The sequence below is a fragment of the Esox lucius genome, chromosome 12 (genome assembly GCF_011004845.1).
Source record: "Esox lucius isolate fEsoLuc1 chromosome 12, fEsoLuc1.pri, whole genome shotgun sequence".
NCBI lineage: Eukaryota > Metazoa > Chordata > Actinopteri > Esociformes > Esocidae > Esox > Esox lucius.
The window spans coordinates 36,811,722-36,825,000 of record NC_047580.1 but is presented as its reverse complement, the minus strand read 5'-3'; the positions used below and the strand labels follow the sequence as shown (position 1 = coordinate 36,825,000).

Sequence of the window (13,279 nt, the reverse complement as noted above, 5' to 3'; positions counted from 1 at the left end):
GGGACAATGCATGAACACACACACCCACACACACAATGAAAAACACACTCACATTCAATAAACACACACACACACACACACACAAACAATGAAAAACACACTCACATTCAATAAACACACACACACACCCACACGCACACCAAAAAACACACTCACATTCAATAACTCCCACACCCCCACACGCACACCAAAAAACACACTCACATTCAATAACACACACACACACCCACACGCACACCAAAAAACACACTCACATTCAATAACCCCCACACCCCCACATGCACACCAAAAAACACACTCACATTCAATAACACACACACACCCCCACACGCACACCAAAAAACACACTCACATTCAATAAACACACACACACAATGAAAAACACTCACATTCAATAACACACACACCCACACACACAATGAAAAACACACTCACATTCAATAACACACACACCCACACGCACAATGAAAAACACACTCACATTCAATAAACACACACACACAATGAAAAACACTCACATTCAATAAACACACACACACACAATGAAAAACACCCACGTTCAATGAAAAAAAACACATACACATACAATGAAACATACACACACGTATGATAAAAACACACATGTACAATGAAAAACACACATACATTCAATAAACACACACACACACAATGAAAAACACTCACATTCAATAACACATACACCCACACGCACAATGAAAAACACACTCACATTCAATAAACACACACACACACAATGAAAAACACTCACATTCAATAACACACACACCCACACACACAATGAAAAACACACTCACATTCAATAAACACACACACACACAATGAAAAACACTCACATTCAATAACACACACACCCACACGCACAATGAAAAACACACTCACATTCAATAAACACACACACACAATGAAAAACACATTCACATTCAATAAACACACACACACAATGAAAAACACTCACATTCAATAAACACACACACACACAATGAAATACACTCACGTTCAATGAAAAAAAACACATACACATACAATGAAACATACACACACGTATGATAAAAACACACATGTACAATGAAAAAAACACATACATTCAATGAAACACACACATACATTCAATGAAACACACACATGTAAAACTCAAACATGTTAGCTGAACAACACACAGACACAGGCAAAAATGACATGAGGAATTTAGAAATGTTTGGACATCTGAACAGACATGATCAGTAATGATGGACTGCGATTTGAGAAGCCTGCTTCATAAAGCAGTCAAACAGAAGCCAGGTCCCAGTCGGTGAGCTCCCCCACAACTCCAGGTGTATTCAATATACCAGAGAACACTTCTAACCTCCTCTTATAGAACAATTTTTATGGATGTTTGTTGTTAGTGTCTATCAGGTCGACAAGTCTGTTCTGCCTAGAAATTCACAGGTCTTTTAGGATCAGCAACCAGTCTCCTAACATTTAGCTCAGGGTCTAAAATACAGACCAGATCATGGTTTTCAGGGTGCCAGATTGATGGATTGTATTTTGTTGGTAGAACATTTAACCTGGCTTTAACCACAAAGGTGAGAATGTCCTGGCCAATAGAAGCATTCAGATTTTCTGCATGTCTATTGGCGTTGTGTTATATGGGAGACAGAGTGGTCGGCACAGTTCAGTGAGTTTCCCTGCAGCCTGAGGCCAGTCCAGCACTGCCTGTATCTGTCTCCCACTGAGGAGTGTTGTCCTTGATGTTGGATGAGATCTATCATGGCCTCCACGGCCACACAGGGTTCTGCCACAAGTTCCCTGCTCCTCCCACCCCGGAACCAGACCAATCCTAGGTCCTCCCATTCAGGCTCCTCCCATCCCTAAACCAGACCATCCCAATTCAGATAGCAACACTTCTATAGGACACTACTCCATAGAACTCATATTAAAATTGAGTATCACATATTTTCTTGATTGCTAAGATAATAAAACTGGGATCAAGCTGATCTCCATTTTAACCTAATGATCACAACAGTTTTCTTTGCTTGTATAAACAATAAGTAATTTCTTCTTCCTTTCACCCATGTCAATGGTAATTAAATTTTTCTGAAAGAGTAAATTCAACACCAGTAAAAATGTAAAACTCTGTTGTGTAAATTATGTCAAATAAAATTAAAACATTAAGATACAGCTGATACAAACTACTTCCTTGAATGTGAAACTCTTCCACACATATACAAAACATATTTGACCTATTGTTCAATCAGCAACACTGGACCAAGCAAAGGGAAGGGAGGTTCAGATGGATTTTGTGAATACAAAGAACTATAGTTTTTAAGGTGCTACAGTTATGCCATCAATAGTGAGAATATTCAAGAATGACAATAGAGTAAATAACTGTTTTTGCAGTGATTTGTTAGTTTGGTGTATTTTATTCTCGGCTACATGCAGCATTTTAAAGTAAAAAAATATATATTTAGTGAGTGATGTATATATTACATGTGTAGTTCTTCTATTCGAAGAACAGTTAGATGTAGAAATAGTTGGACCCTAACACAAGTTAATTTATTTCAGCTGTTTACCAAAATATATATTTAACTATAGTTACAGTTAAATCATGAATATGGGCTTAAAGTGCAGGTAATTAAGCAGGTAAAAGTCTGGAGTAGATTCCAGGTGTGGCATTTGCATTTGGAAGCTATTGCTGTGAACCCACAACATGCAGTCAAAGGAGCTCTCAATGCAAGTGAAACAGGCCATCCTTAGACTGCAAAAAAAGAGAATTCCATCAGAGAGATAGCAGGAACATTAGAAGTGGCCAAATCAACAGTTTGGTACATTCTGAGAAAAAAAAGAACATACTGGTGAGCTCTGCAACACAAAAAGGCATGGCCCTCCACAGAAGACAACAGTGGTGGATGATCATAGGATCCTTTATATGGTAAAGAAAACCCCCTTCACAACATCCAGCCAAGTGAAGAACACTCTCCAGGAGGTAGACATATCATTATCCAGGTCTACGATATAAAGAAGACTTCACAAGGTGCAAACCATTCATAAGCCTAAAAAATAGTAAGGCCAGATTAGACTTTGCCAAAAAAACATCTAACAAAGCCAGTCCAGTTCTGGAACAGCATTCTTTGGAAAGATGAAACTAAGATCAACATGTACCAGAAAGATGGGAAGAAAAAAGTATGGAGAAGGCTTGGAAGAGCTCATGATCTGAAGCATACCACATAATCTGTAAAACACAGTGGAGTCAGTGTGATGGCATGGGCATGCATGGTTTCCAATGGCACTGGGTCACTGGTGTTTACTCATGATGTGACAGGGTTACAAGCAGGCGGACGCATTCTGAAGTGTATAGGGATATATTGTCTGCTCAGATTCAGCCAGATTCAGCAAAGATGATTGGACGACGCTTCACTTTACAGATGGACAGTGACCCAAAACATACTGCGAAAGCAACCCATGAGTTTTTTAAGGCAAAGCAGTGGAAAATTCTGATCTCAACCCAATTGAGCATGCATTTCACTTGCTGTAGACAAAACTTAAGGCAGAAAGACCCATGAACCAAAAACAACTGAAGACAGCTGCAGTAAAGGCCTGACAAACCATCACAAAGGAGGAAACCCAACGTTTGGTGATGTCCATGTGTTCCAGACTTCAATCAGTCATTGCCTACAAAGGATTTTATTTACGATTGTGTTAATTTGTCCAAATATTTTGAGCCCCTGAAATAAAGGGACTATGAATGAAAATGGTTGCAATTCCTAAATATTTCATACAATATTTTTCTTCAACCCCTTGAATTAAAGCTGAAAGTCTGCACTTCAGCTGCATCTCTGTTGTTTAATTTCAAATCCATTGTGGTGGCATACAGAGACAAAATTATGAAGTTGTAAGTATCCAAATTTTTCCAGACCTAACTGTATGTGTAGACATTGATCTATTTGATATAGGTGTAGATAATGATCTATTTGATATAGGTGTAGACAGTGATCTATTTGATATAGGTGTAGATAATGATCTATTGGATACAGGTGTAGACATTGATCTATTTGATATAGGTGTAGATAATGATCTATTGGATACAGGTGTAGACATTGATCTATTTGATATAGGTGTAGATAATGATCTATTGGATACAGGTGTAGACAGTGATCTATTTGATATAGGTGTAGATAATGATCTATTGGATACAGGTGTAGACATTGATCTATTTGATATAGGTGTAGATAATGATCTATTGGATACAGGTGTAGACATTGATCTATTTGATATAGGTGTAGATAATGATCTATTGGATACAGGTGTAGACATTGATCTATTTGATATAGGTGTAGATAATGATCTATTGGATACAGGTGTAGACAGTGATCTATTTTTATACAGGTGTAGTGGGTTATCTATTATTATAATGTGTTCAGTAAGTCTATCATTTGTAATTGTGTGAAATAATCTAAACAACTGCTAAATTCTGCATGTGCTTTTCATAACTATAACCCAGTGACTAATCCCAACTATAACCCAGTGACTAATCCCAACTGTAACTCAGTGACTAATCCCAACTATAACCCAGTGACTAATCCTAACAATAACCCAGGGACTAATCCTAACAAAAACCCATGGACTAATCTTAACCATAACCCAGGGACTAATCCTAACCAAACTAATCTTAAACATAACAGGTACATGACTAATTGCTTAGCCAATCGGTAGGTTACATACACTCACCTAAAGGATTATTAGGAACACCATACTAATACTGTGTTTGATCCCCTTTCACTTTCAGAACTGCCTTAATTCTACGTGGCATTGATTCAACAAGGTGCTGAAAGCATTCTTTAGAAATGTTGGCCCATATTGATAGGATAGCATCTTGCAGTTGATGGAGATTTGTGGGATGCACATCCAGGGCACGAAGCTCCTGTTCCACCACATCCCAAAGATGCTCTATTGGGTAGAGATCTGGTGACTGTGGGGGCCATTTCAGTACAGTGAACTCATTGTCATGTTGAAGAAACCAATTTGAAATTATTCGAACTTTGTGACATGGTACATTATCCTGCTGGAAGTAACCATCAGAGGATGGGTACATGGTGGTCATAAAGGGATGGACATGGTCAGAAACAATGCTCAGGTAGGCCATGGCATTTAAACAATGCCCAATTGGCCTAAAGTGTGCCAAGAAAACATCCCACACACCATTACACCACCACCACCAGCCTGCACAGTGGTAACAAGGCATGATGGATCCATGTTCTCATTCTGTTTACACCAAATTCTGACTCTACCATCTGAATGTCTCAACAGAAATCCAGACTCAACAGGAAACCAGGCAACATTCTTCCAGTCTTCAACTGTCCAATTTTGGTGAGCTCGTGCAAATTGTAGCCTCTTTTTCCTATTTGTATAGAATTCATGACTTCTTTGACATTAAAAAATAAATCACGCAGAATAAAATAGTAATGAGCTCTTAACCCACCAGCTGTCAACTGGACCCTACTCTAACTTAATGACTTAAGGAGCTAATTCCTGAGCTTGGTCTTCCAATGTTGAACATAAGAAATTGCTCTCTAACAATTGCTCTCTAAAAGTGGTAGTAATAAAACCTCTTTTAAAAATGCCAAACCACCATCCTGACAAATTAAATAACTATTGGCCCACATTGAATCTCCTGTTCCTCTCAGAAATGTTAGAAAACCTGTCCACTGTCCTCCGGGTCATCCTGGTTGTGCAGCTTCCCTGGATTCTGCCTAAAGATTTATTGACCCTCTGGTAAACATGCATGTGGCCCAAAAACTTTTTGTATTATCTTACCCAGCACAGCCAGAAGAGCACCGGCCCCCCTCAGAGTCCGACTCCTCTCTAAGTTTCTTCCTAGCTTTTGTCCCTACTGGGGAGATTTTCCTAGCCACTGTACATCAACTCTTGTTGTTGCTTGGCCTTTAGGTTTTCTGGACCTGACATGTAGAAGCACTTTGGGACAACTGCTGATGTAAAAAGGACTTAATAAAATACATTTGATTGATTGACTGACTGTATAAGATCAAATGCTTATATTGGATGAATGTGAGCTAGCTTTTATGCACATTGTCAGTCTTCAGAAATACGGCTTGTTGAATAACAAAACTGCTTGGCTAAATATAAAATGGAAAATTCTATTGATTGATATATTTTTATTAGTTTAAATAAATTCTGTTTTGAGGCACAAATCTAGCCCAGCTGACAATAACACCTAGGTAATATTATAGATTGTTATGACAGCCTGTTGTGGGAAAATTAAATTTGAGCTATCACATTACCTTTTTAAAAGACAGATCAGTGAAACCTAGCAGCCAGACTCCTCTGTTAGTTCTTGGCTAACATAGTGCTAACTCATTAAAACATTTGCCCCAATAATACAAACACATAAACAAATTACCAAACAAAACTAATCCCTGCTGGAATTGAAACTATTTGATTAACTGTTTAGTGCTGCTTCATCAACAAGCTTGTGAAAACAATTTAGCTTACAGCTAAACCCTGGACCTAACCCGAGGGAGACCGACTCTTACAGCTAAACCCTTACTCTGTCAGGGGAGGCCGACAGGTAGCTAAGCTGCTTTCTGCTGCATTTATACATCTGCTTAGAATGTAGTGGGACACATACACACCCACACACACACACAGACTGACACACACACACACACACACACACACATACCTGGCACAAATACACGGCAAACACAAACAGACCATGTTGCTATGGTGGTAATTTTTGTCTCTAAATGGTAAGCGTGTAAATTATGAATACCTCTATTTTCAATACAGTTCACTTCCTTACCAGGCAAACATAACAGCACTGAGCATTTAAAACAAAAATAGTGTCTATGTTTTTGGTTACAATTTCCTGGTAATTGTTGATGATATTGATCTCAACAAGATCCAGAGGACCAGCACACCCATTAAAAACAAAGATTAATCCTATTTTACAGTTTGTGTAAAATATACATGTGTTTACTTCCACTGCTAATGCATTGTAATTCCAACACAAACTCCTGGAGTTTGCTAAATGACATTGGCACGTGGATTAGAGTAGTTGCTTCAGTCAAATGATACAGCTACATACAGAATACAGCTCTTTGGAAATGCAGACCAGAAATGTGTGTGTGTGTGTGTGTGTGTGCACTGTGGGTGTGTGTAGTGTTTGTGTGTTACTTCAGTTTTCTACTTGGGGTGGAACAGACTTTCTGCTGAGTGGCTTCTTGTTTCAGTGGGGAACTGTGTTAGCGACGCACCGGGCTGTAGGGTCCTGTCCCAATGTCCGCACTTGAGCCATTGTGCCCCTCAACCGCGCATTCTTGCTAAGGGCTGCAAGACTGTAGGGTGTCCCAATAATGTAGTGTTGTTCTCCAGGGGTGATCAGCAGGCCCTCTTGCGCACTTAATGCACCCCTTCCACAAGTGTGCATCAGACCTGACTTTGCTATAGGCTATTACCCAGAATCCCTGTAGTGTCGTGAGGTTTCGAACAGCTAACCAATAGGGAAGCAAAACGCCAAAACGGCACAGGTAGGACAACCGGGAAGAGTGGCAAGTATAGAACTGTCCCAATTCTGCTCTTAACAGCTTTGGGCCCTTGCGCACATACGCCACTAAGTGCACTTTCAACAAGACCTAAGGGCGCAGTGCGGATATTGGGACAGGTCCTAGGTCACATGGCCTGATACTGAAGTACTACACTAACTCAATAAATATATTTACTCAATAAATATCTTTACTAATATCTTTACAGAATAAATGACTTTACTGAACAAATATCTTTACACAACAGACGAACTGAACCATACTCCCAATGTCTAAACACACAGAGTGTTGCTGAGGCCCTGAAGCTGTTATTGGGTTCACTGGCCTAAAGTGTAGGTTCACTTCTGTCTCCACCTCTTACCTCCCTCTCTGTACTCTCTCCCTCTCTGTCTGTTCAAAGGAGAAATAGGGGGAAGGACCCATTGGCCTTAGAATATAATAAGCAGTTATCAGAAAACATTTGACAAGCTATTTTCTAGCATAAGTAGACAACAGGTTTGAAATATTTTAGCTTAATTAGGTGAAAGGTTATAACAGCCTGGGGAAAGTCCTAACTTCATCAGACACTAGGTTATAAAGGTCCGGGGAAGGTTCTAACTTCATCAGACACTAGGTTATAAAGGTCCGGGGAAGGTTCTAACTTCATTAGACACTAGGTTATAAAGTCCTGGGGAAAGTGTTACAGTGTAACTAGACACTAGGTAATAAATGCCTGTAGAAAGTGTTACAGTGTAACTAGACACTAGGTTATAAAGTCCTGGGGAAAGTGTTACAGTTTAACTAAACACTAGGTTATAAGGTCCTGGGGAAAGTGTTACAGTGTAACTAGACACTAGGTTATAAAGTCCTGGGGAAAGTGTTACAGTGTAACTAGACACTAGGTTATAAGGTCCTGGGGAAAGTGTTACAGTGTAACTAAACACTAGGTTATAAGGTCCTGGGGAAAGTGTTACAGTGTAACTAGACACTAGGTTATAAAGTCCTGGGGAAAGTGTTACAGTGTAACTAGACACTAGGTTATAAGGTCCTGGGGAAAGTGTTACAGTGTAACTAGACACTAGGTAATAAAGGCCTGTAGAAAGTGTTACAGTGTAACTAGACACTAGGTTATAAAGTCCTGGGAAAAGCATTAAACCATAACTAGACAGAAGGTAGTAAAGGCCTGGAAAGGTTTTGTAATTTAAATTAAAGCAGAGAGGAACATTTTATTTAATTATGTCTTACTTTCATGAGTGTGTTCAGTCTTTCTTTCAAATGTGTGTGTTCAGTCTTTCACGAGTGTGTGTTCAGTCTTTTTTTCTTTCATGAGTGTGTGTTCAGTTTGATTTGTTGTGTATAGAATACCCTTTTCTATTGCAGGTTGATTGGATCTTCTTTAATGAAATTGTTAAACATTGCAAGAACAATACATTCCATTGTGAGGAACAGTGTTTGATAAATGGAAAATAAGCATATAGAACATTCTGCCTGCTGGCTAGTCAGTCTGTTCCCTCTTTCTCCATATCTAGCTCAATATGAAACATGCAATTTATAGATCTCTTCTGATCCAAACACCAGATGACAGCTGCAAAAGCCTTACTTTAGATGTGGTATATATGATATTACTAGCTTTATTTAAAGCTCTTTAATTGAACATTTAATTTCATTGTTTAAACAAGGAAAAAACATGAATGTTAAGAAATGTTTTCCACTTTGTGGGTATGTGTGTGTGTGTGCACTATTAAAGCCCTGCTAAGCGGATCTGCGGCGCCTTTTACAACCTTAGCCCTGACCATAAGACCCAGCTTCCCTACACCTTCACTCACTAACCCTTTAACAACATTAACCCTGACCATAAGACCCAGCTTCCCTACACCTTCACTCACTAACCCTTTAACAACATTAACCCTGACCATAAGACCCAGCTTCCCTACACCTTCACTCACTAACCCTTTACCAAACCTTAACCCTGACCATAAGACCCAGCTTCCCTACACCTTCACTCACTAACCCTTTAACAACCTTAACCCTGACCATAAGACCCAGCTTCCCTACACCTTCACTCACTAACCCTTTAACAACCTTAACCCTGACCATAAGACCCAGCTTCCCTACACCTTCACTCACTAACCCTTTAACAACCTTAACCCTGACCATAAGACCCAGCTTCCCTACACCTTCACTCACTAACCCTTTAACAACATTAACCCTGACCATAAGACCCAGCTTCCCTACACCTTCACTCACTAACCCTTTAACAACATTAACCCTGACCATAAGACCCAGCTTCCCTACACCTTCACTCACTAACCCTTTAACAACCTTAGCCCTGACCATAAGACCCAGCTTCCCTACACCTTCACTCACTAACCCTTTAACAACCTTAGCCCTGACCATAAGACCCAGCTTCCCTACACCTTCACTCACTAACCCTTTAACAACCTTAACCCTGACCATAAGACCCAGCTTCCCTACACCTTCACTCACTAACCCTTTAACAACCTTAACCCTGACCATAAGACCCAGCTTCCCTACACCTTCACTCACTAACCCTTTAACAACATTAACCCTGACCATAAGACCCAGCTTCCCTACACCTTCACTCACTAACCCTTTGACAACATTAACCCTGACAATATGGTTAGTCAATTAGTTGAGGTAAGGTTCTGTGGAGGGAAAGGTTTAAAGGAGTAACTCTCAGCCAATTTCCACATTTGTCCTTGCCTTCATATATTTAAATTCAAATTAATGTTGGGGCAGGTCACAACATTAAAACAATAAAAATTGAGTACTACATTTCTCATGTAATTTTCTTATGACAGACAAAAGAAGTATGGCCTCAGAAAAGTCAACATTATGTATAATTATTTTGATAGCTATAATGAAAATGTTTAGCTACAATTCATATATTTTGTTTGGGCTAAAGACAGAGTGAGATTTGTGCCCTGAAATGTGTGAGTGATGTGGAGCATGTTTTCTGGAGAAGAGAGGAAGAGCAGCTTGTTCTAATCTAATCGTGGCAGTAGGCTCAACCGATACCCTGCCTCGTTTTTAACAGACAGCTGAACTTAACCAATAGCGTTAGAGCAAACAAGCCTCAATATGTTTTACTGACAGAGAGATGTGTGCTGGCAGGTGAAGTTACTTTTTCGTTTACATGCAATCACCTGCTTAAGCAGCGAACCTTGAAGGAGCACTATCCAGCAAAAGTAAAAAGTAGTGAAGTTGTAAACTCCTCCCTTCAGGAGAAAGAGGAGCATCTTTACAAGGTCACTCTACATAAAGAATTTCAACAGCAGAGTTCAACCATTTGCGTTGAAAAGAGATTTATATATGACTGACAGTGCAACACTGTAAAAGTTTCATTAACACTAAGCCTAAAACATTACAGAGTTCCGGATTCCTCTTCCCTCTGAGCGAACAAACCGGGATCACCAACATCCCTGTGTGTGTGTGTGTGTGTGTGTGTGTGTGTGTGTGTGTGTGTGTGAAGGCAAGGCCTCTGCAAATGTTGAGTGATGATAGGCGGCTCTAACCGACTGCATGTGTGTGTGTGTGTGTGTGTGTGTGTGTGTGTGTGTGTGTGTGTGTGTGTGTGTGTGTGTGTGTGTGTGTGTGTGTGTGTGTGTGTGTGTGTGTGTGTGTGTGTGTGTGTGTGTGTGTGTGTGTGTGTTTGGCCCTTTGAAGTTGTGGCCAACTGGGACCTGCGCCCATCTCTGACCTCCTCCCTCCTGCCTCTGTCTTCAATATACCTCAATGGCATAGATTCTAGTGTTATGGTGAGCAATGTTTGGAACATCAAATCACAATAAATTCACTGTATCAAATCCCAGTACATACAGAATTGCATTGGAAATTGTGAAAATTGCAATTCATGTCGTGAATACCTCATTATACTGATAATATTATACTGTGTGGTTCCTGGCAATTCCAAGCCTTACTTTTGAATCTAACAACATTCTTCCATAAAATATTCAGAAATGTTGTGTATTAGATGATGGAGGAGAAAACACGGCATTGGACGCCAGCCCATAGGTGTTCAACTGGGTTGATATCTGAGGACTAAAACATTCGTGGCATATCTTGATACAATGGTTTTGTTTTTTTGGGTCTCGAGTTGAATTTGGTTTTCAATAATGCATTTACCTCTGTTTACAGACTCCTTCTGCCATTCCCTTTCCAATCTCCTTCTCTGAGAATTGCCTCCCTTTTGTGACTGCCTTCATTTCCTGGTGGCTGTTATCAGCTTCGTCTCTGTCATGAATGTGGCTGGTACATCACTGCTGTTTGCACTCCTCAATGAGTTCCCAGAATTCTTAGAAGACCTTGTAATCATGGCAACTTAAATATTCATACGGAGAACTTTAATTACCCTTTCCAAAATATTGTCCAACATCTTTTGGGACTTAGGGACCAAGGATGTCAGAGATAATACATTTCTTAACAATCTAACCTCTAATCAAACAAAACAACAAAAGTTGGGAAACCTGTAAGAATTGTTAGCATCAACTTTCAAGGTTTAATTTACTTCCATTAATGCAGAACAGCTGAACTGCTTTAATATAAATAAACACTGGAAAAATGGGGGCGTACAAAACTTTGAAAGTACTGATGGCAGATTGGAACACTTCCCTTTTAATATGCGTTCACTACACCTGATAATAATAATTATTTTGGAAAGCTGCTTACCTGCTGTAATCAGGTTTCCCAAGCAGTCTCCCACCTCCTAAAGGATCTTTGACCTTTGCGATTGATGTGTGTGCAGAACCACAACGTGAGTAACGTATCATTAATGCTTAGAATCTAGGTTGCTGTTTCCAGTTGTATGCCGATGCTTTGTTTTGAATCTAGCTGGTGGTGCTGCTGTTGTCGCGCATTGCCCGAATTGGTGTGGTCACATGACCACCTGTCCACGTGGATCTGTCATTGTTTAAATTGTTTGTTGAATCTTCAAAAACCAGTATTTATTTGTGATATTATGAACTTTTGATAATCTTAACATGATCGTTATTAATTGAATATTGCTGCCATTAATAATTCCCATTAAATATGATTTGTGCACGCTGTTATTTATGAATCCTACTCTGATGACTTGTTAGCTGTTCTATTGATATTTGCTTGCTTCTATTTGGAATTCACATTCTATCACATCTGCAACCTAATGTAAATAAATAACTGAGTAGGGGGTTAAACTGGATCCAATCTCCAAGCTTTCTATTCTCACCTTTGAATCTAAGCGTGGTTTACCTGTTCACCAGGTCACTCTCTTAACCAGGCCAGCACAACCGGCTGCCCTCACCCACACACAGATGTTCTAAAACCTTTCCGGTAGTGTTTGCTTTCTCTGGTGATGTCATCCAGTGTTGAAACACAGAGTTGACTTTCATTGCTATGCATATGACAGTTGGACATTTCAATTGACCCCCAAAATTGTCTACCCTAGAAGCCTGTGTTTCAGACATAAGGAAGTAGATGACAGAATATTTTCTGGTTCTAAACTTTTTAGGTCACAGGAAACCAAGATATTTGCTGTCAGATCTCACAATGAACCTCAGCGGTTGTAAAGCCATCTCCCAACTATCAGGGACCACTGCGTCTGTCAGGGACCACTTTCTCCCAACCGTCAGGGACCACTGTCTCCCAACCGTCAGGGACCACTGCATCTGTCAGGGACCACTGCGTCAGTCAAGGACCACTTTCTCCCAACCGTCAGGGACCACTGCATTTGTCAGGGACCAATA

At 39.9% G+C, this 13,279-nt stretch overlaps 1 protein-coding gene across 1 annotated transcript in view; it reads right to left on the bottom strand.

The window, feature by feature from the left end:
- LOC105007952 (protein Wnt-2b-A) overlaps positions 1–12,370 on the bottom strand; it is a 33,064-nt gene extending 20,694 nt beyond the window's left edge. The window contains exon 1 of the mRNA XM_020044988.1: positions 12,228–12,370. Within this exon, the coding sequence (XP_019900547.1) occupies positions 12,228–12,328 (101 nt within the window). The 5' untranslated portion in view covers positions 12,329–12,370. The remainder of the gene's footprint in view (positions 1–12,227) is intronic.
- Positions 12,371–13,279: the final 909 nt, after the last annotated feature.